Source organism: Oreochromis aureus, linkage group 10 (genome assembly GCF_013358895.1).
Source record: "Oreochromis aureus strain Israel breed Guangdong linkage group 10, ZZ_aureus, whole genome shotgun sequence".
Classification (NCBI taxonomy): Eukaryota; Metazoa; Chordata; class Actinopteri; order Cichliformes; family Cichlidae; genus Oreochromis; species Oreochromis aureus.
This window is the reverse complement of record NC_052951.1, coordinates 941,549-964,944: the sequence shown is the minus strand read 5'-3', so window position 1 is coordinate 964,944 and position 23,396 is coordinate 941,549. Positions and strand designations below refer to the sequence as shown.

The following is a 23,396-nucleotide window of genomic DNA, read 5'->3' as shown; positions in this document are numbered from 1 at the left end:
GTCCTGCAGCTACAGATGATTGTTTAGGAAACACAGAATAAATGAAAATGGCTGGTGCTGTATTGCTGGACTTTGGGATTTGAGTTGCTGGATTTGAAAAAAAAAAAAATCAAATGTTACGGTTTCATTTCAGTTGGATTGTTATGCATGAGGGATTATTTGAAAAAGCTGAAAAAATAAAGAGGACAATTTCAGATATGAATGGGGTACAGTGTTCCACGAAGAATTTACAATCAGTAAAGAATAGAAGAAGAAAGACAAGAGTGCACTTTTACAGGTTTTACAGTTTAACAGTGTGCCTATTGATGAAGTCCATGAGAACAAGTGAGTGTTAGACTGATCAGTACATTTTAATTAAATAGTTATTAAAAGGAGAAAATGTATTTTTATAGTTAAAACTCTTCACATCTAAATTTAGAATAATATATATACAAAGTTTTGTTGAAATGCCTTATTTAGGTTATTATTAGCCTGTCTCATCATAGTTTACTAGCACCAAAACTTTCACTAGTTTTTAATACCTACTGCGACCATTACCGACCATAACCAGCTGATCTACACTATGGCAGCAGTGATCAGTGAGATGCTTGGCTACAAGATTAACAGCCACAAGGAGCAGTTCCCTCCATGGAGAAGGAGACTAGAGGCCAAGCTCAAGAAAGCATGGAGGGAGGTTAGCCAACTATCAGAGCTGCAGAAAGGTGTAATGAAGAAGGTGCCTAAGAAGTACAGCAAAGACTCACAGCCTTGGCCAGCTGCTTGAAGAGGTACACCAGAGAGATAGAAGGCAGGAGAATAAACCAGCTGTTCTCCACAGAACCAGCCAAGGTGTACTCTCAGTAGCAGGAGAACAGCACCACCAAGGCTGGAGACGGACCAATACTGGAAAAGCATATGGGAGAAGGACGCAACCCATAATAGCAATGCTCAGTGGCTAGTGGATCTGAGGGCAGACCACAGCAACCTCCCTGAACAGGGTCCAGTAACCATCACAGTGGCAGATATCCAAGAAAGGGTCTCCAGTATGAAGAGCTAGACAGCACCAGGGCCCGACATGGTTCACGCCTAATGGCTGAAGAAGCTGACTGAACTTCACGAGCGTCTGGCAGCACAAATGAACCAGCTCCTAATGGATCAGCCACACCCAGAAGGGCACAAGTCACCATCAAGTGCAGATCTACTAAGGAGATGCTTTGTCCACACTGCTGTTCTGCACAGGCCCAACCCCCTCAAGTGAGAACGTCAATCACCTCCCTCTACATGGATGACATCAAGCTGTATGCCACGAGTGAACGAGACACCACCGCTTGCCTAGTTTGGGGAGTCACTGCACCGAGTGCTCCGATTACCACGGGGACCACTGTTACCTTCACCCTCCACATCTTCTCGAGCTCTTCTCTCAGCCCTCTGTTCTTCCCTTCGTCCTGACGTTGCACTCATTCAGTATCGCTACATCTATCACTAAGGTCGTCTTCTCCTGCCCTGTCTGCAAGGAAAGCTTCAACCACCACCTGCAGAGCCAGAGAATGATGGTCGAGACTAGTTCTGCTGGAGGTTCCTTCATGTTAAAAGGCAGTTTTTCCTTCCCACTGTTGCCAAGTGCCTGCTCACAGGGGTTCGGTCTGATGGTTGGGCTTTTCTCTTTATTACTGCAGGGTTTTTAAATCTACAATAAAAAGTGCCTTGAGGTGATAGTTGCTGTGCTTTATAAATGAATATAATCTCGTCTTGATATCATCCAGGAGAGTGATCAGGTCAGAAACTGCAGATGGTACAGAACAGAGCCATATGAATCCTTCAGGACAAATAGAACAACACATAAATGTCTTAACTGGTTGGCTAAAAAACACATTCATTTATTGTTTACTGACATTTTTAGAAATATTATTTTATATATTACAAAGATTGTAATTATTTTGTATAAAGATTTCAGTGTACACAGACATGAATATTCTAGCAGACAGGCTACAGGAGGCAGATTTTATTACCAACAGTAAAAACCAATAAAATGAACAGAACACCTTTATACAAAGCTAAGAATGAATGGACTGTTACCAATAGAGAACCCTGGAAAACTGGATTTAACTAAGACGATATTTATTTGCTCTGGCCTTGAGTAGAAACTATTAAAATGAACTTGATTTTATGTGCTGTTATCAAAGTTCAAAGACACACACACACACTTATTAGGGGTGCAACAATACTCGTACCGATATTGAACCGTTCGATACAGTGCTTTCGGTTCGGTACACATATGTATCGAACAATACAAAACGTTTAATTTATTTTGTCAACTTTTCTTCTGACGATGCTGTCTGTGTTGAGCGCTCAGTGGATCTGCATTCGACTACTCCGCCTAGGCTGCACTGTCGAGTGCAGATCCACTGAGCGCAGCACAAGCTAGCAAGACAGAAGCTAAGCTCGTTGCAACATGGCAATTGAGCCTCCCCCACCCTCATTCAGATCTGGCGTTTGGAACTATCTTGGTTTTCATGTGAAGCATGACCCTGATGGTAAGCGCGTCATGGACAAAAGTAAAACAGTATGTCAGATGTGCCACGCAATGCTCAATTGGTGGGAACTAGTGCGTTAGCGCAGTTAGCTTGTTAACGTGTTGACACCGTCCAGCCCCATGCACGGGGCGATCCGCGGTAACTCGTTAACGGAGATTTGCCGTGTTATGGCGTTAATGTCATTTTAACGAGATTAACGCTGACAGCACTAGTGGGAACACAACGAATATGACTGCACATTTACGCCGACATCATCCTAGTGCAAAGACAAGTGGAAGCAGACAAAAACAACAAGCACGCATGCTACAAACTTTGCCCGCGTCATTTAGACAGCCGTTAGCACATGATTCTCCTTATGGGGACCTGATATGTTTAATATGCTGCTGAGAATATACCCCAGAAGAAGGGTATAGTATAGCTTTTATTTTGGAAAGAGCCATTTCTCTGTAATAAACTCTCTTTTCCAAAGATGAGTGATTTCTCAATCAGATAGATTTATTTTTTTAATTATTTTGTTGTTTCAGCAACATTAAATGTAAAAACTGTACTTTTGAGTTAAAATATATATTTATAATTTTAATAAATGACAAATTAAAAAGGCATGAACATTTTTTTGTATCAAAAAAATATCGAACCGTGACACCAAAGTATCGAACCGAACCGAGAATTTTGTGTATCATTGCACCCCTAATAGATACATTCATACATACAGATACACTCATACATACACATACACACACACATACATCCATCCATCTCAACTTATCGTGTGGTGGTGGTTTGTTGGCCTGGTGTACAGCTTGTAATTTTTATAGTGCAGCTTATTTTTATAACCTCTGTTCTTTGGACAGAGTGTTCAAGTTTGGTTAAAGCCCACCCAGTCCATATGATCCTGCACCAACTGTTAACTGTTCTCAGATAGTTTAAAAAAAAAAAAAAGCTTTGTAAAGTATTAGCAGAGTTCAGGGACACCCACTGAGGAGTAAACCCAGCTCATCACCACGTTGAAAGTGGTAGTGCCACTTAGCTTTATTTTTATCATACCAGTGATTTAATGTGAGTAGTTGATCATGTATGAGATATGGATAAGGGAGAGAAAATGACTTTGCCCATTTAAGGCAAAATGAATGGTGTACTGCATACCAAACACATGGACTGATAAATGGTAAATAGACTGATTCTTATAGAGCGCTTTTCTACTCTCCCGGAGTACTCAAAGCGCTCTATACAACATGCCACATTCACCCAATCACACCCATTCTCACAAGCACTTTCTGTAATCCGAGTGCTTTCTGACGATTCTCACACACATTCACACTCCGATGCATCAGAGAGCAACTCAGGGTTAGCATCTTGCCCCAGGATACTTGACATGCAGACTAGAGGAGCCAGGGATCGAACCACCAACCTTCCGATCGGTAGGTGACCTGCTCTACCTCCTGAGCTACAGCCAATACAGACACTGCATTTGACATCAGCAAATTAGATTTCTTTTTCAATGTGACACTCAGCCATAGAGCTGCTGTGAAGAAGGGCTCCTGCTACTGAGCAATGTGGACCTTCAACACCCCCTAGGGGTTAAAAATAAATAAGCTCCCAGCGCCAAATCCACTCCCCCCACACGGCATGAATATTTCCAGTTTTTCCAGGATGACTGTACAGCACACAGTGACAGTGTCTGACAGCACTCAGAAGAATGGGAAAGTTCAGTTATTCAGATGTTTCACCTTTTTTTGTCCTGGACGAAGAGCCAAAGTGTCCTCCTCACTATGAGCCAAGAGACCAATCAAATTAAATGAACTAACGAGATTATATTTACATTAAAAAAAAATGAAATTACTTGTGAGTAAATATCTCAGGAGCTGTGAGTTAGACATCATTCACACAACACTGTTTGTTTTATCAGGGCTGCAGCAGATTAGCACTATGTGGTAACGCTGCGCTCTCCAACCTGAATCCTGCACTGGTTTCTGATTGTTTGGAGGGCAGAGCCTAAAAGAAGCAGGGTCCTAATGTAATTGGTCACTTTGCTGGATAGTTCAGATTACTGCAGTAAACCAAGTTACACCCTTGTAACAGTGCTGTCAATGATTCAGTTACAATCAGCTGAATCTCACCGGCACTCAGAGGGATTAAGCCATTGGATACAGGCTAAACACTGAGAAACATTTCTATATAAAAAGTAGAAATGTGATATACAAGAACCAGTCCATTTACAGTCTGGTAAATGTGCCATTACTGCAGAGTCTGCACCAATCCATGGCACGCTCCATCATCCTATGAAGATTCCAGAACCACAGGATACTTGAAGTTCCTTACTTTGGGCAGCACTGAACAGTTTGACACGTATGGCCTAGAATCAGAGACAACCACAGGTGGAGTCCAACAGCATCCCAAGGATGTGGACACAGCTGTCACTATTTAAGGACCTGATGGCACTTAACAATGGACCCAGAGTTCAACTGTGCACCCTATATGTGCCCACAATTCCATATTCAAACCATAAAAGGAGCATGTTAGGTGAACTTTCAAAGGTCATGTCACCATGTTGGATGGTGAATGGTTGAAAGAGGCTGCAGCAGACGCCAGCACAAATCAGCTTCATCTGTTAGACGAGGTTCCTTCTGCGTCAAAGACATTTTCTAATTATTCAGCACTAACAAGTTTGTAGCCTTCGGTGCTTTCAAACTCTGTGTTTCCATCGTTGGGTTGTGAACAGTGGTGTCATTGTGTGACCTAGCCCTCTTCTACAAGCCCAGGAAAACAACTATTCATGAAGTTAGATGGGTGTCTTCATTCTCTACATCTAAATCATAGATGATCCGTGTTAGCCTGTTGCTGCTGTAATATTGCCAAACGGAATAAACGCTGTGTCAAACATGTAATGGACAATCTTGGTAGATTTAAAATGTTCTGGCAATCCCGCCCTGCTGGCAGTACCATCCTTCCACAGAAGTCTACCAGACAAGAGTTACCTTCTACTATTGTTCCCTAACACAAGTTCAGATTAAACAAAGGCATCTTATTTGCCTTTTTCCCCACGTTGTTATGATGTCATAGTTTTGCAGTGTGGTAGGTCAGTTACAATGTTGATCCTGGATCTACACTAGTATAATGTGGGAACTACATCAACGTGGAGAAAGGAGAGGGAAGTCGGAGTACCAGGAGAGAACCATGCGAACCTGGTCCCTGATCCAGGGAGAACGTACAAATGTGCCAATCCGGCATTCAAACTCGGGAATCTCCTGCTGCGAGCTGACAGCAACAGCTGTGCCAAAAATTAAACATGCCAAGCAAACCTCTCCACATGTAGGATACATGTACAGTCACAGTGAGTGTTTAAAAGAAAATGATTTGATCACAGAGTCTGGCCTCAGGGCCATTTACCCGGGGTGTGTGTTCTGTTTTATATACGTTGTTCTAAACAGCACTGAAGCAGAAAGAGCAAACTGACCATTCATTTTAGTACGTTTTGTCTTGTTTATTAACTTTTAGAGTTTGGGTTTGGTTCAGTTTTCACACAGGGTTTAGGTAGCACTTCTTTGGAATAGCTTGTTTTGTTGGTTATTCTGGCCATGGTTCACCCCGGAGTTCAAGCTGGTGCAGCAATAAAGCTCACCTTAACTTTGAATTGGCTACTGGGTTTGTGGCTTTGGGGACCGGGGTGGGGATACCTGTGCTTGAGCTTTATGTTGCTCTACGGACGAAACAAAGGACACCTTTACCATGTTATTAAAAAACTATGATTAACTAGAAAATGCATTTTCTGAAGAAACTGCAGCGTGGATGCTGATAGCTGAATGTTTTGAGCTGAAATGAAATATCTGCTGAATGTTAAGTTAAAAATGTTGAATGAGATGAAAAATTCAGAATTTTTCCCCTGAAAACTAAAGTTCAGAAATGTTGAAAGCTGACGTTCACACAGAATGAGAAGTTGGAAAGTAGGTGAACATGTTTAAAATGTAAATTAGAAAAAGCTGAGTAATATCAAAAGAAAATTTAGAGTCAGAAAACATCTGAATAAAAAATTGAAACCTCATTTTATTTTAATCACTGAATGACTGAAATTTGGGAAAATCCACTACAGACAGCTAAATGCTGTAAGTTTTAATCATTCAGTCAGAAACGATGATTCTAAAAGTCATGAACTGACGCCAAATGCCCAGATCTGAATCACCTGTGTGCAGAAGACAAATCCACCAATGAACAATAAGCTTGAATTTAACAGGCCAATCAGAATAGCCTATTTAGTTGGCCTGCACTAACTACTGGCATACTGTTATTCTGTGGGAAAACCCTGTCAAATCTGCCTTGGTGCACCTGTTGAGAAACTGCATCTAAATCAAGGACCCTAACTCCCATCAAAACAGCTTTTGAACTGTGAGGATCCCAAGGAATTGTTCTACACAGAAGTGTCTCTTTTATCCTTGGGGTGTCAAAAATATGGTCACATGAGTGATTTAAAAGTGGGTTCTTTCCTGCTGTTGAGATAAACTCCTGACTGAAAATATAATGTATTTCTATGGGTCAGTTAGAAGGTTATCCTTCTACTTGGATCCACACAGTTTATAAAGTTTACATCTCTGAGCTTTGAAAGACACACTGTTGGAAAGAGAACAACGATGGCTACGTTGTGAGGGTAAAATAATGGCTGTAGAGCAAACACTGTGCACACAGCAGCAGTTGAAACATACGTTTTTAAGGTTAATCTTGGCAGTGACAGACAGAGCTCATTAAGGAGGCAGGTGTGAGCCTGGCTGCTATAGCGACTCCAGTCTGTGGCACCACACACGTGCGCGCACACACACACACACACATACAGACAGCAGCCCCTCTCTTCTGCTGCTTTAAATAAACAGAAAAGTGATTGTGAAACAAATGCTTCCCAAGAAAAAACCTACAAGTCGTATTGACAAAATTCTTTTACCGTGAGCGGCAGCAATGTCTAGTCTACCGAATTCTGAGTTTTCATGCCTGTGGAGTTTATTATATGGACGTGATGACAGTGTAAAGACAGCCTGTACTTCTGATTTTCAGACGAATTTTGGGATCAATTTTAACATTGGACTCTATGGAAGAGTTGGAGGGAGGAGGATGTGCATTGGTGACATTTAGGAACGAACCATAATACCTAGTACAATAATAACACTGGATGAAAGAGGACAGCGATGGCTACATTTTGAGGGTAAAATCATACCTGTAGAGCAAACATTGTGGACACAGCAGCAGTTTAAAGGGAAGATTTTAAGATTAATTTTTTCCCTCCTCCCACTCTAGCAGTTAGGGTTGTCTCACTCTAAACGCCAACATTCCGTCACATACACACCCATTATAAACTCTGAAACGGCTGAAAAAAAGGATGAAACTTAAACTGGAGCTGAAGAAAAAGTATACTAGATATTGAAAAGATAAATACAAGTTGAATATCTTGTCTTCGTTTTAAAGTTTGAATGGTGGCTCTAGGTTAACGTATGTGGAAGTAGTTAGAGTTGAAACAAGAGTAAGTTGAATGAGCATTTGAAGATTCTCCCATTGAAATACATTATAAATTTTTGTTGAATAAAGTTGAATAATTTAAAGAACATAGAAGTTAAAAATGCGAAAAATACAAGCACACGTCCAAAAGAAGAAGAATCTAACGGTGGTTGAATGGTTTTTCTAAGTTAAACTGTGTTGAAGGAGATAGATGCCGAAAAACGTACGGAATATGAAAAGTAGAAGAACAATACTGTGGATGCTTAATAAGCATCCACACTAATTATAATGAGCATTAATACAATTTAATCAAAGTGATAGAAAACGTGATGTAACTTGATTCTGTTGCAGTTTTCAACAAAGGCTCAGTCCCCAAAATTATGTGGGCTAGCTCCCTTACCCAACAAGCTATGAGGTCTCAAAAATGCCAGAGAAAGAAGAGAGAGTAACTTTATCCTAACCCTGTAACTCACAGTAACTATAGTACTTCATATTTAAAATGTAGCATATTTAATGAAGCAAAGCTACTGTACTTACTAACACAGTGTTTTAAGGGGATCAGGTGGGAGGCACTCACCGAACCTTTTTCACATGGAGAGATGAGTCAATAGGACATGAAGCTGTTCTTAGTCTTGAACACAAGAACGCTGAGCATCTTACCTGAGAGATAGCGAGCAGGTGTACCGCACTTGGACTTGGAGTCTGACTTGGTTCACATTTGAGGCCTAGAGAGGTGAGGATTTCTGTCAAGACTTCATACCGCGAGGCATTGTTGACCTTCAGTTCATCAAAAGTATCCAATGGCAAATTCTGAGAGTTGGGAGCAATTTCAAAGTGGACCTGCAGATATACACGTTTAAGTATAGCACTAAAAACATCAGAGGATGCATGAAACATTAATGTGGCAGCAAAAACGAGTATCATTTATTTTATACTGCAAATATTTGCACCTAATAAATCTGCTTGTAATGTAGACATCACACGACACCGGGCTTCATTTACTAGCCCAACAGTTAGCAGCACCACATACCCACTGTCAGCACCTGGATTCATTCAGAATGCATAAATAATACTAATATTAATACTAATAACAACAACAACAACAACATTATTTCTAGACCCGACTGCAAAACAAGGACAGGACAGTTCCTGGATTATAGAAGATTCAGGCTGCTGTGGCAGTTAATTTACTGCTAGCTACACCATTAATAAAGGAAGCGTGTGTTATAGGGAGACTGCTGGATCAGCGGATCTTCTCTTAGATCTGCTGCTATAGGCTCAGACTGCTAGAAACATCCCATGATGCATTTATCCTTCACCTGAAGGCATTTTTGCCTCTATTGGACAGTGCAGCACTGAAGATGGAAACTCAGGAGAAAGAGCAAACATCAGAGTTGAATCCAGGCTGCTGCACTCCTGTCGTAGGGCGTACCCACTGAGCCACTCACACTCCTCTCATGTCAGTCACTGAGACCTCATACATCTGAACCTCATTCTTCCCGTTAAGAGATTTTCCAACTGCCGCCAAGTCCTTGGACGTGGGATCGCCTGAATGTTGGGCTTTTCTCTCTAACATCACATGGTCTTTATGTGTGAGGCAACTGTTGCTTTGATCTGACACTACAGAAATACAACAGCGTGCAGGTTTACTGTCCCACATATGCTAGCACTACTGCGTGCCTCAAAAAAAGCATGCTATTCATTGTCCGCAAGGAAGACGTTTACATGGGTTTACCTGACAAAGGACAGCTTCTCCACCGTCCCTTCCGTGGGTCAGTCGTACAATAACCATATCCTTCTTATGGGGGACATCCCCTTTCAGCTCCCCCCACAGTTCAACTTCTCCTCCCCCCCGAGGATCCCTGATGTAGACTTTCCCACTCGCCAGTATACTCAGATTCAGCTCTGTGCTGTCTTCCCTGGTGAAATTCAGCTTGTTGACCTGCATGCACTGGCTCTGCCTGACTTCCAGGCAGAGTCCTGCAGGGCACAGAGAAGAGGCTAGCCCGAGGACCTTGCCCCCCTGGCTCAGGTAGGTGAGAAAGCGGGTCTGAAGCTGGGGACTTAGGGTTTCCTCTTCTGCCAGTACCAGGAGTCTTGTGTTTTCCAGCCAGGGATCATTCAGTGCCTGCTCTGGCTGGAGCAGATAGATGATGTTACTTTCCATGTTTATACATTCTGATAAAAGCTGGCGAACTGTCTGAAAACGCTCCTGACAGCCCCCCGTGTAGACGAGAACATTTGGGGGTTTGCCACCGCTTTGACCAAAAACCCCTTGGGAATGATTTTCATCGAGATGCTCATTTCCAACCGAGTTATCATCCGGGAGGTCTGGAATATTCTCAGCGGAGGCATATTTGACAGAGAGTATGGTGCTGTTCTCCAGTTCCAGACATTCATGGCAGCTGGACAGATGCAGGTGGTGTCCGTGGCCCTCCATGTGGTGATAATTCCCCAGGGAGTGTTCCTCCAAGTCACCGAGAGATCCCAAAACCTGGGAGCTGCGGAGTGGCTCTGACCCTCGCCGGTCCTCTAACCTCCTCTTTACCTCTGGGATGAGAAGGAAGCTGCCTCTACGACACTGCAGATGATGGTGGCGAGCTATAGGCTCTTCAGTGCTACAGGGAAGCAGTGACGACTGTGCCCGTAGGCTCTGTGGACACTGCTGGTCCAGCAGCGCACTCAGAGTGGATTCTTGCAGGAGGACAGCTGTGGAAATACAACCACACCACAAAAACATCAGAACCATCTACTGATCTGTCTTTGTATTCAAACTTCAAACAACTGTTTCTGTCAACCACTAAACTAGTGAACAGTAAAACAGTAACAATGTAAGCTCTTTGGTACAGTTCTTGTATCCAGCAGCTTCGGAGAACAAACAGCTCAGACCTGCTGAAACCTTTCATTTCAGCTATGCTACACCACAGAGGTATAAAACGGGGGTGGGGAGGTCCTGGTCTCGAGGGCCGGTGTCCTGCAGGTTTTAGATGTGTCCTTGATCCAACACAGCTGATTTTAATGGCTTCAAGTTCACCAGAGTCCTGGTAATGAACTAATCATGTGGTTCAGGTGTGATGACCCAGGGTGAGGTCTGAAACCTGCAGGACACCGGCCCTCAAGGCCTGGAGTTGGACACCCCTGGTATAAAGGCTTAACCCTATACACAAATACAGCAGGGAAAGGAAGCATTGAACACCGATGAACTCTGAGCTTTAGTTTTGATTATAGATTTTCAGTCAGATTCAGGTCAGCTGATTGGCTGGGCCTTTCTAGCAGCTTTATTTTCTTTCCCTGAAACCAACAGAGAGTTTCCGGGGCTTGTTTTTGGCTTTCATGTTTGGGATCATTGTCTGGCTGAAACATTCACCCTCGCTTCATCTTCATCATCCGCGATACGTAGCACATTTTGACCTCTAAACATGCTGTGTATCATGGCGTCCAGAGGGCTCAGTAACCACTGTCATCAGTATGTTTTGCTTTACAAGGTCTTGAGAGAACTCACTGGTTTACCCATAATGAGACGTTTCTTTTGTGCCACCTTGGTGATGAGGTGAAAGGTCATCAGTCAGGTCTGATATTAATTTTCACTAAGTGGCAGGATTGCTCTCTAACTACTAATAGAGCTGGTGTCGTGACTTTCCAGGCCTCTCTTTCGTCATGTGTTCAATACTTTTTACCTGTGTCGCTTATCATGAATAAACATAACTTGTGTACGGTCTGATTTCTCTGTGGATTCGATGGGTTGCTCCCCGATTAGAGCAGGGCGATATGGCCAAAAATATTTATCACGATATAGATTTGAAAATTTGCAATGATGATATAACTGACGATATGATTTCTGCGAGACAAAATACAACCCCACAACTTTACTAGCGCAAAAAAAAACAAAAAACAAAAAAAAACAACCCATCATTTATTTTCACTTAAACAAGCAGCTGTTTTTTATGTGCATTAAAGCTATATAAAAATTTAAGAGTGCAAATGCAAATTCCTTGCTGAAAGTTTAACCAAAAGGCATTTCCAGTAGAAATGGGCTGACATATCCTGAGCATAACCATGTATAATATCCACTTAAGTTAAAAAGAGGTGCTTTGCAACATTAAAGTGCAGTGTGCCAAATAAAAAAAGTCAAATACGTATTTTTCGGACCATAAGGTGCACGGGATTATAAGGCACATTAAGCGAAACAAAGCAGTCAGATAAATCAAACTTTATTCAACACATTCTTCTTGCTTCCTCCACTTCTGTAACATTGATTCATTAACCTCCTAGGACCTGCCGTCCACATATGTGGACATCACATATTGCGTTATTTAGACCAAAATACTAAATTTTGCTCTACATGGGCCTGATATCCACTTACGAGGACATTATACTGCTACTGTCCTATCAAAATTTTAAATGAATATCCTCATTTGTGGCTCTCATTTTTCTTAAAAACAAAAAAAAAAAAAAAAAAAAAAAAATCTGGAAATTCTTTGTTTTTACATTCATTGGGCCCCAATATGCCCAAATATCCAAGAGAAATTAAAAATGCATGTCGTGGAAGAGTTCGGGTCTTAGGAGGTTAATGCTGTTATTCTATCACAGCTGCTCTATTCCCATGTTGTTGCAATATATTAATGACTAACCTGGTATTGTGGATGGATTATCTCAGTTGTTCTCCTGACTGAAGTTTGGTCCGTTTACAGCATCCTGCCATGCGATTGCATTTGTCCCTAACCATCAGGAACCTTCACGTTAACTTTTATCGAGTGGAAAAAAGTTAGCGTTCATCCTCCAGCTTCACTGTGTTTATGTTATGCTAACATAGCTGTGTTGCTAGCGATCACGTAGCACATCATTATATACCAGCTAGCCCAACTTCAGTAACCCTACAAACGTCACTGCTGTTTAGTTTCCTGTCTTCATTTATGTTGGAGGTGATAGCAGAGCTGTACGTTTGAATGTTTCAGAAATCTCTCAGTCAGAACATGCTATATCATGCTTAGGTAACTAGCGAAACTAGCGAGCTAACTTCCGCTAACTTCCTGCTAACTTCTAACTCCGTTAAATGTAATAAATTCTGTTTTCATGGATGCCTGGATGTTAAACCTCATAGTTACACCTGGTAAAGCAGCAATGCTGATCGTTTTATTAAAGATGAAAGAATTTAGATAGGGCAACAAGCATCACTGAGAGTTAAAACCTATCATATATGTATGTGCTCTTAATCTGAAAGGTATAAATACGGAAGTGTGTGTTCAATAAATGATGGCGCAAAGGAAGGCGTGTGCCTCTGATGTAAAACTCTAACAACGTGTATGTGGTTTATTCCTCCATGAGATGTGCGAGTTACCACGGTATTTCTGCCCTAGTAAATGGAACATGCAACAGGTTATGGGCCCAGAAGGGATGTGGGAAGCCGGTGGAACCATCTGTGCTTTGACGGAGACGAGAGAAACTATGAATTGTGGGAAACAAAGTTCCTGGGATACCTGCGGCTACTTGGGCTAAAGGCCGCCATTTTGGACGAGCCCGGTGAGTCGGAGGAAGAAGACAAGGACTTGGATGAAAAAAATGAAGTAGCTTATGCAGAGCTAATCCAAGTATTGGATGATAGAAGTCTTTCACTCGTGATGAGAGATGCCAGGGATGACGGACGGAAAGCGTTGAAAATTCTGAGAGAGCACTACGCCAGTAAGGGGAAACCATGTGTGATTAGCCTGTACACGGAGCTAACGTCGCTACAGAAAACGCCCAGTGAGAGCGTCACAGACTATATGATAAGGGCTGAGACTGCCATTACAGCTCTGAGGAATGCAGAAGAGACATTAAGTGATGGACTGCTTATTGCAATGGTGTTAAAAGGGTTGCCTGAATCTTTCAAGCCGTTTTCCATACACGTAACCCACAGTGAAAAAGCAATGACATTCAATGAATTTAAAGCTAAATTAAGAAGCTACGAGAGCACCGAAAAGGCCACATGTTCTGAAGATAATGTGATGAAGGCAAATAACTGGAAGAAAGAGAAGCAGTGGTGCGGTTACTGCAAAAGCTCAACGCATAAGGACAGCGACTGTCGCAGACGAAAGAAGATTACTGCTAAACACGTAACTGATGCAGAAGAAGCATTAGAGCTAGTGCACACTGACTTAGCTGGACCGATAGAACCAGAAGCTAAAGACGGGTTCAGGTACACGTTAGCATTTACTGATGATTACTCAGGCACAATGTTTGTGTACTTTTTAAAGGCTAAAAGTGACACCGTAAAAGCAACTGAAAGATTTTTGGCAGACGTCGCCCCCTATGGGCAAGTAAAGAGAATCAGATTAGACAATGGAACTGAATTTACATCTAAAGAGTTTCAGGCATTGTTAAATAAAAACACGATAAAGCATGAGACATCAGCGCCGTATTCACCTCATCAGAATGGGACTGCCGAGAGACAATGGCGAACACTTTTTGAAATGGCACGGTGTATGTTGATTGAAAGTAACCTGCCAAAGAGATTATGGACTTATGCTGTTATGACTGCCGTAGTAATTCGTAATAGGTGTTACAACAGACGCACAAAGCAAACCCCTTATTACATGCTGACAGGAAAGAAGCCAGACATGTCGAGGATGGGGATTTTTGGATCAGTTTGCTACGGTTACGGACACAACAAAAAAAAGTTAGATGCGAGATGTGACGAAGGAGTTTTTGTGGGTTACGATAAAAACAGTCCGTCGTATCTAATCTACTACCCTAAAACAGGACGAGTTCTTAGACATAGGTTGGTCAAGTTCCCCACTAAAAGTGTAGTTGAGCACCAAACCCAGACTATTCAGGATGATGACGATGGAGATAATGATTTGACTCCAGGGGACATCTTGAAGTACCCCGCTAGAATGGACAAAACAGGGAATGACCAGAGATCAAATGAAAGTATGATCCTTGAACCTGAAAGTGACATTCAAGACAATGGCATAAATGACACACAAAACTCAGACAAACAGAGTGACAGAACAGAGTCTGAACGATATCCTAAACGAAACAGGAGAAGGCCAGATTACCTGAAAGACTATGTCCAAACTGCAGAAGACGACCAAACATTGCTGACTGTAGATTACTGTTACAGGGTGATGTATAACATACCAAAGACATTTGAAGAAGCTATGCAGTCATCGAACTCTAAGTGTTGGTCAGATGCTATGGAAGATGAAATGAGATCCTTGAAAGACAATAATACGTTCACTCTAACCACGCTGCCGGAAGGTAAAAATGCAGTGGGAGGGAGATGGGTGTATGTGATAAAAGAGAACCCGAATCGGACTAAAACATTTAAAGCAAGATATGTTGCTAAAGGCTATAGCCAAGTTCAAGGCATTGATTACAAAGAAACCTTTTCGCCGACTGCAGATATGACATCAGTGCGTACTCTGATGCAATTAGCAGTACAGTACAACTTTAAACTCCATCAAATGGATGTGAAGACTGCTTATTTGCACGCCCCAATCGATTGTGAGGTGTATATGCAGCAACCAGAAGGTTTTGAAGTAAAATCAGACCCAGGTGAAAAACTGGTCTGCAAATTAAACAAATCACTATATGGTTTGAAACAATCTGGCAGAAACTGGAATAAGATGTTACATGACCATTTATGTGAAAAAGGTTACAAACAAAATCCTGTAGACCATTGTGTATATTCCAGACAGACAGCGAGTGAGACAGTGATTCTTATCATCTGGGTTGATGATGTAATCATAGCTGCCAACAGTGAAGACGCTATCAGAAACGTGAAACAAATGTTGAATGAGAAATTTAAAATGAAGGATCTTGGTGAGCTCAAACATTTCTTGGGTATTGACTGTACACAAGAGAACCATGAGATAAGACTAAACCAGACACGGTACGTCACAAAAATCCTGGAAAAGTTCAAAATGTCTGACTGTAAGCCACGTTCTACTCCTTGTGAACTCAAAAATGACTTTGATGCACATGGTGAATCAGTTGATTCAGGAAAATATAGAGAATTAGTGGGCAGTTTGATTTACTTAATGACATGTACAAGACCAGATTTGAGTTGGATAGTGAGCAAACTGTCACAATCTCTGTCTGAGCCAAAAGAGCATCATTGGACAGCAGCAAAACATGTATTACGTTACCTTAAGGGGACACTAAACAAAGAGCTGTGCTATAAAAGGACAGAAGGAAACCTAAATCTTATAGCATACAGCGATGCAGATTGGGCCACAGATTTGAGTGACAGGAGAAGTACAATGGGTTATTGTTTTGTACTATCCAAAAATGGGCCAGTCATCTGTTGGAAAACCAGGAAGCAAGCTACAGTAGCTTTGTCAAAGTGCGAGGCAGGGACATTAAAAGGCACTATTCACCAGTTACCATTCTTGCAGACAATCAAGGTGCAATTGCATTGTCCAAAAATCCGATAAACCGTCAAAGATGTAAACACATTGATGTCAAGTATCATTTTATTAGGTCTGCTATAACTGAGAAGGAAGTACAAGTTAAATATTGTGCAACAGAAGACATGGTAGCAGACATCATGACTAAGTCTGTAAGTAAAGTGAAAATAGATAAATTTACGCATATTTTGTTTGGAACATAAATGTTAATATGTGTATATCATGTAAATGTGTAATGTACAGTGTTAAGAGCAAGTGGGGGTGTTGCCCTATCATATATGTATGTGCTCTTAATCTGAAAGGTATAAATACGGAAGTGTGTGTTCAATAAATGATGGCGCAAAGGAAGGCGTGTGCCTCTGATGTAAAACTCTAACAACGTGTATGTGGTTTATTCCTCCATGAGATGTGCGAGTTACCACGGTATTTCTGCCCTAGAAAATGGAACATGCAACAATGCTGTAGTGTTCGTTTGACTTTGGGACCGGAAGAGGCGGAGTTTAGGACCCAGGTGAATCCCAGATTTATGAGCACCTTAGTCCGACAAATACGGCAATAACGACGGCCCGCTTGCATGTTCTACAAAAAAAAACAAAAAAAAACTTTGTTGTGTATCTGACGGACAAACACCAAACCAGTTCCACATCACTGAAGTTGCACCATTTTTACAAACCAATTCTGGTTCATCCGTTTCACTCAACAATCCACTTTCCCCCCTTCTCATTCTCCGTTGCCGCCATGTTTTTTCGGCCATGTGCGTATGAAAACAAATGCACTGCGCATGCGCGTTTTACCCATATTCTATCGTGATATTTGATTTTCTTATCGTTGCCTAACATTGTACCGGTATTACCGTGAACAGTATAATATGGCCCAGCCCTATTCCCGATGACATCACCTCATGGTGCTTTCTGTGTCGTATTATGATAAAGTCATGTAAAGGTAGTAAAGTGGCTAGGATGATACTGAAGTCCAAAACTCTGAGCCTCATCATTCAATTCACTTAAGAAGAACTAAAGACAGCAGCAATGAAGTCCTTCCAGAACATGTCACGTGTTCTTTGGTAAACCCATTGTTTCTTATAAAACACTTTTCTATGCACCCATTCACACAAGTACTTTTTGTATACAAGTGCTATACTGGGTGTTTAAGCTGCTGCCGTCTGGCAGGAGATTCAGGCTGCTGAGGTCGCGGACAAACAGACTGAAGGACAGCTTTAACAACAGGACAACAGCCCTAATCAAAGCAAACAGCTGACCTGATTGGCTACCTCCCTGGACTTTTTTGGGGGGGGGTAACAACAATAACATTTATATTCACAACAAGGTACAATAATAATAATAACAATAACAATGTGCAATACACGTACGCTTATTCTTCTCATTTTTATTAAGTTACTGTGTTGTGTCGTTTTGTGTTGTAGACAGTTTTCCAATTTCATTTTACTATTGTACTATGGATGACTGTGCAATGACAATAAAGAATTATCTTATCGATCTTTCTATGTAACAATCACACACATTCATACTTCAATAGAAGCATCAGAGAGCAACCTGGCAACTTTCCGAAGGATATTTGGCATGCAGGCATGTTTGACAACCAGCAACCTTCCAATTAGTAGATGACCTGCTCTACCTCTGAAGCTACAGCTCATGTCATGATGGGGTAAGAAGCTCAGTGGCTGTAGAGTTCCACACGTCGGGCAGTTACAGGTCACAGCTTCCTCACAGATGACAGAAAACATGTTTGTGCCATTATTTAAACCTGAGCTCCTGAATACAGTCAAAAAATGTCTGTAACTCTTCAATGGGTCATGAGACAGTTTAAGTTTAAACTGTGCACTAAAGTGTGCAGCTCTATAACTGTAAGCTCAACATTGTATATGAGGTTTTGTGAGTGAAAGCACTTTCCTGCTGCTGCTGGATGCAAGGCTGAGTTTAAAAAGCTACTTCAGGGTGAGAACACGCTTCTTTTTATCTTGGAAACGTAAACTAGAACGTTTGGTAGAGGGGTGGAGCAAGACCTGACCAACAGAATTTCAGTACGATCCTCATCGCTTTCTCTACAGTGACAAGATAAAGGTATTGGCAGCGGAAACTTTCCAAGTGCTGTTTTTGTTGGGCTTTATTAATCACGCTGATCAACATAATACTCAATGCAAACGAGACATGAGTAAGGAACTGAGGTGTGATACCATGTAACAACAACATTGTAGAAAATCTACTTGAAGACAACATACGGACTATCTTTGAGGGCGTAAGTCCATTGTCCAGCTGGAGGCGATCTTCTATGAAAGCTATCCCGAGCTGGCTGTAGCTCTCCACGGTGGCTCGAGCGACTGCCCTGAACGGCTGGCCAGGGCAACACGCCACAGGGAGACAGCAGTCAGACAACTTCAGCACCTGCACACAACACATACACAACACAACTCACAGTGACACGTGTTAGAGTTCAGCATGCCCCGCCTACTACATCATCACCTGGTGTTCAGGAGGGGTTTGGAACAGAAACAATGTTATAAGCCTGTAATGATGGTCACGTGTCCATTTTTAACCTCACTTCATAAAAACTAAACTAATAACAACCACAGCATCATCTGAACAGCATCAACGGCTCCATCAGCACAAACCAGAAGAACACATACTTTATCCCATATTTGTTAAATGCATATTTTTCGGTGTGTTACATTTAACATTGCTAAAATACTAAATATGAAAACCATCATAACCACCAAAACCATTAGTATCCACATTCTGCATTGTGCGCCGGTTCATTCAGTGTAGTGTTTTAAAGAGGCACAAGGAAACAACGGCCTCATTTACACTGATGTCACGTTAGCACCTGCCAGCTGCATGCTAGCTACAGACGCTTGTATTACAAACACACTTAAGTACAAAGACCTGGTAAATTACTCCGATTTGTGACGGCAACATTACAACAATGGGATCGTCCCATTAGCATGGTGGGTAGCTAATGTTACGTATGGCCGATGCTCCCTTCTCTTCATAGTTCTGTATTAAAGTACAGCCAACTCTACATTCAGCTGTTTTTCTTTCCGTTGGAACAAGCATAAAATAAGAGCCAGCTCATTAGGACAAAAGTGACAACCAGCCAATGTGTTTAAGCCATTTAAAAGAAAATTATTATCACTTTAGAACCACGTCACTGACAAACATCAGCATTCACATAAGCTTAAGCCCTCAGCTACAATTAAGGGAACTTTCTGAATTTGACAAAGTGAAGTAGGTTTACTTATTTGAACACTAAACGTTGTTACAGTCTCTTGGTGAGCAATGGTGAGGACAAACATGGTGTTTAAATTATGAGTTTCTTTGAAAGAAATGGAGCATTTCTGTTGTTGTTTTAATCTTGCCTGTAAATTAGCATGACATGGGACCTTTTAACTTTTATTGAAAGACTGCAAAAGTATCTCAGTGTAGTAACTGATGAACGTCTCCAGTAAAGGGCACTGTTGGGCTTCTTTTCCTGGAGCAACTCTCCTGTTATTAGTTTCATTATTACAGCGTCCAATCTGTCAGGGGCAGAGGATGACTACTTTGAGGAATAAAGTTTTGTTTTACACTGCAGAAAAGCTGCGATCAAGAGAAACTATTGAATAAATGAGCAGATACCTCCACCTTTTTTCCCCTGAGCTTACAAAACAAAATCCAAATTTTATTCATTTCATTATATTTTAATTTTGGCATTTGTCTTTATCCCTCGGGTCCTCTACCAGAGGCTGGGAGCTTTAGGGTCCTGTGCAGTATCTTTGCTGTTCCCAGGACTGCGCTCTTCTTAGACATCTGTCCTGAGCTGTGCTGGAGCCAGTCACCCAGTCAGTGTTTCATTTATATTTATATACATATACATACACACACACACACACACACACACAAGCTTGTTATTTCATAATGAGAACAGAAGTTAAGAAAGCACGGTGCCTACTTTCTTATTAGACGGCCGATGAGAAGGAGAGCCCACTTTATGTTCTGTAGCTTCTATGATGAAAAAAATATTGTCTATTCGTGGAGCATAAACGGTAGAAGACCGCAGGAGAACAGTCCACTGGCTGAGGTCCTCACATACCTGGGAAAGTACAGACAGAACAGACGACAAGTTCAAACACTACAAAGTGTTAAACATAAAGTAGTTAGTAACAATAGTCACATGTTTTCTGACTGCCCCATTATCAAGTATGGTATCAGTGTGGTGTACAATGTGACCGATATGAAAGTGTTGGGCTAAGATGGCTTTAGTAACAGAGTTATTTCATTGTGGGAATGGCCTCAGCATGACCAGCTGTTAAAGCTCCGATGCAAAGACTCGTCCCTCATACTGTAACAGCTGACCTGTTCCTCTGCATTCACTCTTCCCATGCTTGTGCAAGACACGAGTGGTAGTTACAATCACCTCCTTCTGTTTTCATACAAGGGTGGATCCTGATTCTAACACTGCTCAGCATTTCACCATGCTCCATTTACATATTCTACATTACTCAGTCTCGCAGGCCAGACCTGAGGTACTGGCCTGCGGAGATATCTATCTATACACACACACACACACACACACACACACACAGTATCACTGAGTGAACGCCAGCCTAACTCGCAGCTTTCCATCCGTTTAGCTGCGGCACAGCTTCAGAAAGGTGTTCAGCGTGCTGTTCAGGTCAGGCTCCGTGGGGACCTGCGCGTGTGACAGCCCACCGCACGCACACACGCACACGCACACACGCACACACACACACGTCAACCTGCCGTTAGTAGGATTTTAAAGCGTTCAGGAAGTACTCGCTCGCCACGGTATGACGTAAGCGTGTGTCCGGTGACCAACCTGAGGCTCGCTAACATACACGGCCTTATCTCCCCGCTGAAGAAACACGTTGTCCTCGAGCTGAAGCGAGCCTGAACGCGCGCGCGCGGCGCGGCGCGAGCACAGGCTGAAACTGAAGCTGCTGCTGTTCAGCCGGGACAGACTGCTCCGGATCAGCGCAGAGTAGCACCTGTGAAAGCGCACCCACATGTAGACGTAGCACAGCGTTATGAGCATGTTAGGCTGCGCACCGAGCGCCCATGGTGGCTCCTCAACTGAAACCAACTCGGAAGCATCGCTGCTATATGCGTCCACAGCCGTGAAGCTAACGCTACAGCTCTTCTTCTTTGGTTTTAGTGGTAGGTAGCAACAAGCAGCGGGGCGCATTACCGCCATCTATGCGAAAATCATCTCGGTTTCCTCTTCGAGTTTTTGCATTTTGCCAGCTGTCCGACGGGATGACTGCATTAATTATAATCCAGGTGATCTAATGGAGCATTGTTTACATCCAGTTTGAACGTCTCGGTGTCGCGTTTGTTTACAGTCCTTAAATAAAGTCAGTCATTCACAGTGAGTGTTCAGGTTCTTCATATTCTCCTGCCAGCTTTTACGCAAGTGACTCTGTCCTGTCCATGTCCTTCCATATGTCATGCTTCATCGTGCTAACAAGCTACCAGCGGCTATGCTGAAGCTGTCGTGGTCCATCAGCTGCTGTAAGGAGGACGTGATGAAGCCGACCGATGATCAGTGTGCACGCGGTCTGCGTCAATATGATGAACACAACGTATGATGGTTCAATCACCATTGTTGATGCAGACTTGTATCGTTGGAGCTGAATGACTGTCCAGAGAGCTGTGATGTGCAGCTGCAGGTTGTGCCCTGCTGTTTCCAATAAAACTCGTCTGTGTCAGATTCTCCCATTTCCACTCGCACTGCAAAAGCTGGTGATGTTTGAATACTTTTACAAAATTAAACTTGTGATCTCTGCACAGAAGAGTGAGAGAAGGAAGGAAGCTGAAGTTGTTAATGAAGGAGGGAGAGAGCGAGATATTCCCGTACATCCAAATACATGCATACAATTAGCATAAAAGTGTTATTTCAGAAAAGATTAGTGGGAACTAAAAGTCACTGTTTTTGGAAATGTCTCCTATGGCGTTTCATTTAAAAAAAAAAAAAAAAGTCAAGAAATGTAGTAACAAAACCATAAAAATGGTGCCATCTACATTTTCCATCCAGTTATGTTACACAGACTGGTGACGTGTCCAGGATGTACCTGTCACCATGTTACAGCTGGACAGGCACCAGTCCCATGTGACAGTTATTTCATGGGAAATTAATTTTAACACTATATTTTTTCACCACAAATCGTTGAATTGTTAGACTTTTACTAGAAATGCAACTCAATCTTTGTTGTCAGCCATGCAAAATAGTTGGCAATGATACCAATTAAATGAAATGTGAAACATTTTTGGTTATTTTGTGCACATCACACCACAGACAAAGATTGTAGTTATATGAAGAAAGTTAGGTTCAATAAATGCTTCCTATTCTTTGATGAAGAAATACATCAACAAATCAAAGCCGTTTGTCATTCATTGGGGTGGCTGTGGCTCAGGTGGTAGAGCAGATCAGCTGCTGACTGGAAGGTTGGTGGTTCGATCCTCGACTTCCCCAGTCTGTATGCCAAGTATCCTTGGGCAAGATACTAACCCCAAGTTGCCCTCTGATGCATCCATCAGAGTGTGAATGTAGATTAGTTTGCACTTGCGTTTAGAAGTGCTTGCATGAGTGGGTGTGAATGAGGCATGTTGTATACAGCGCTTTGAGTACTTTGGGAGAGTAGAAAAGCGCTATAGAAGAATCAGTCCATTTACCATAAGTTCATGTTAAAATGCTTTGGTTACAGTGTCATGTATGAACAATAGTATTTATTAATAACTTTATTTTAATAAAGTTATTAACTTTATTTGTATATACATTATGAGTTCACTGGCGTGAAAGTGTGCCCCTCCTTCCTGATTTCCTCATTCTTGTGTGTTTGTCACACTTCAATGTTTCAGATCATCAAACAAATGTAAATATTAGACAAAGAGAACACAAGTAAACAAAATGCTGTTTCTAAATGGTCTGATTAGTGTGAATGCTTGAAAAGCATTCACAGTATTGTTCTTCTGTTTCTCTTTATTAGTGTGAATGCTTGAAAAGC

General features: G+C 42.0%; 1 protein-coding gene across 2 annotated transcripts in view; it reads right to left on the bottom strand.

Annotated features, from left to right (window-relative positions):
• The window catches only part of hlcs (holocarboxylase synthetase (biotin-(proprionyl-CoA-carboxylase (ATP-hydrolysing)) ligase)), a 50,667-nt gene extending 28,802 nt beyond the window's left edge, over window positions 1–21,865 (bottom strand). Inside the window, exons 1-5 of one of the 2 annotated variants that reach the window (XM_031758979.2) lie at window positions 21,212–21,865; window positions 20,324–20,464; window positions 18,618–18,780; window positions 9,724–10,697; window positions 8,649–8,828 (exon numbers count right to left, since the gene is read on the bottom strand). In XM_031758979.2, the coding sequence (XP_031614839.2) occupies window positions 8,649–8,828; window positions 9,724–10,697; window positions 18,618–18,780; window positions 20,324–20,464; window positions 21,212–21,586 (1,833 nt within the window). In that variant the 5' untranslated portion in view covers window positions 21,587–21,865. Of the gene's footprint in view, window positions 1–8,648; window positions 8,829–9,723; window positions 10,698–18,617; window positions 18,781–20,323; window positions 20,465–20,727; window positions 21,007–21,211 lie in introns of those variants that run through there. The other variant, XM_039618128.1, reaches the window with a different exon arrangement.
• Between the last annotated feature and the right edge of the window lie 1,531 nt (window positions 21,866–23,396).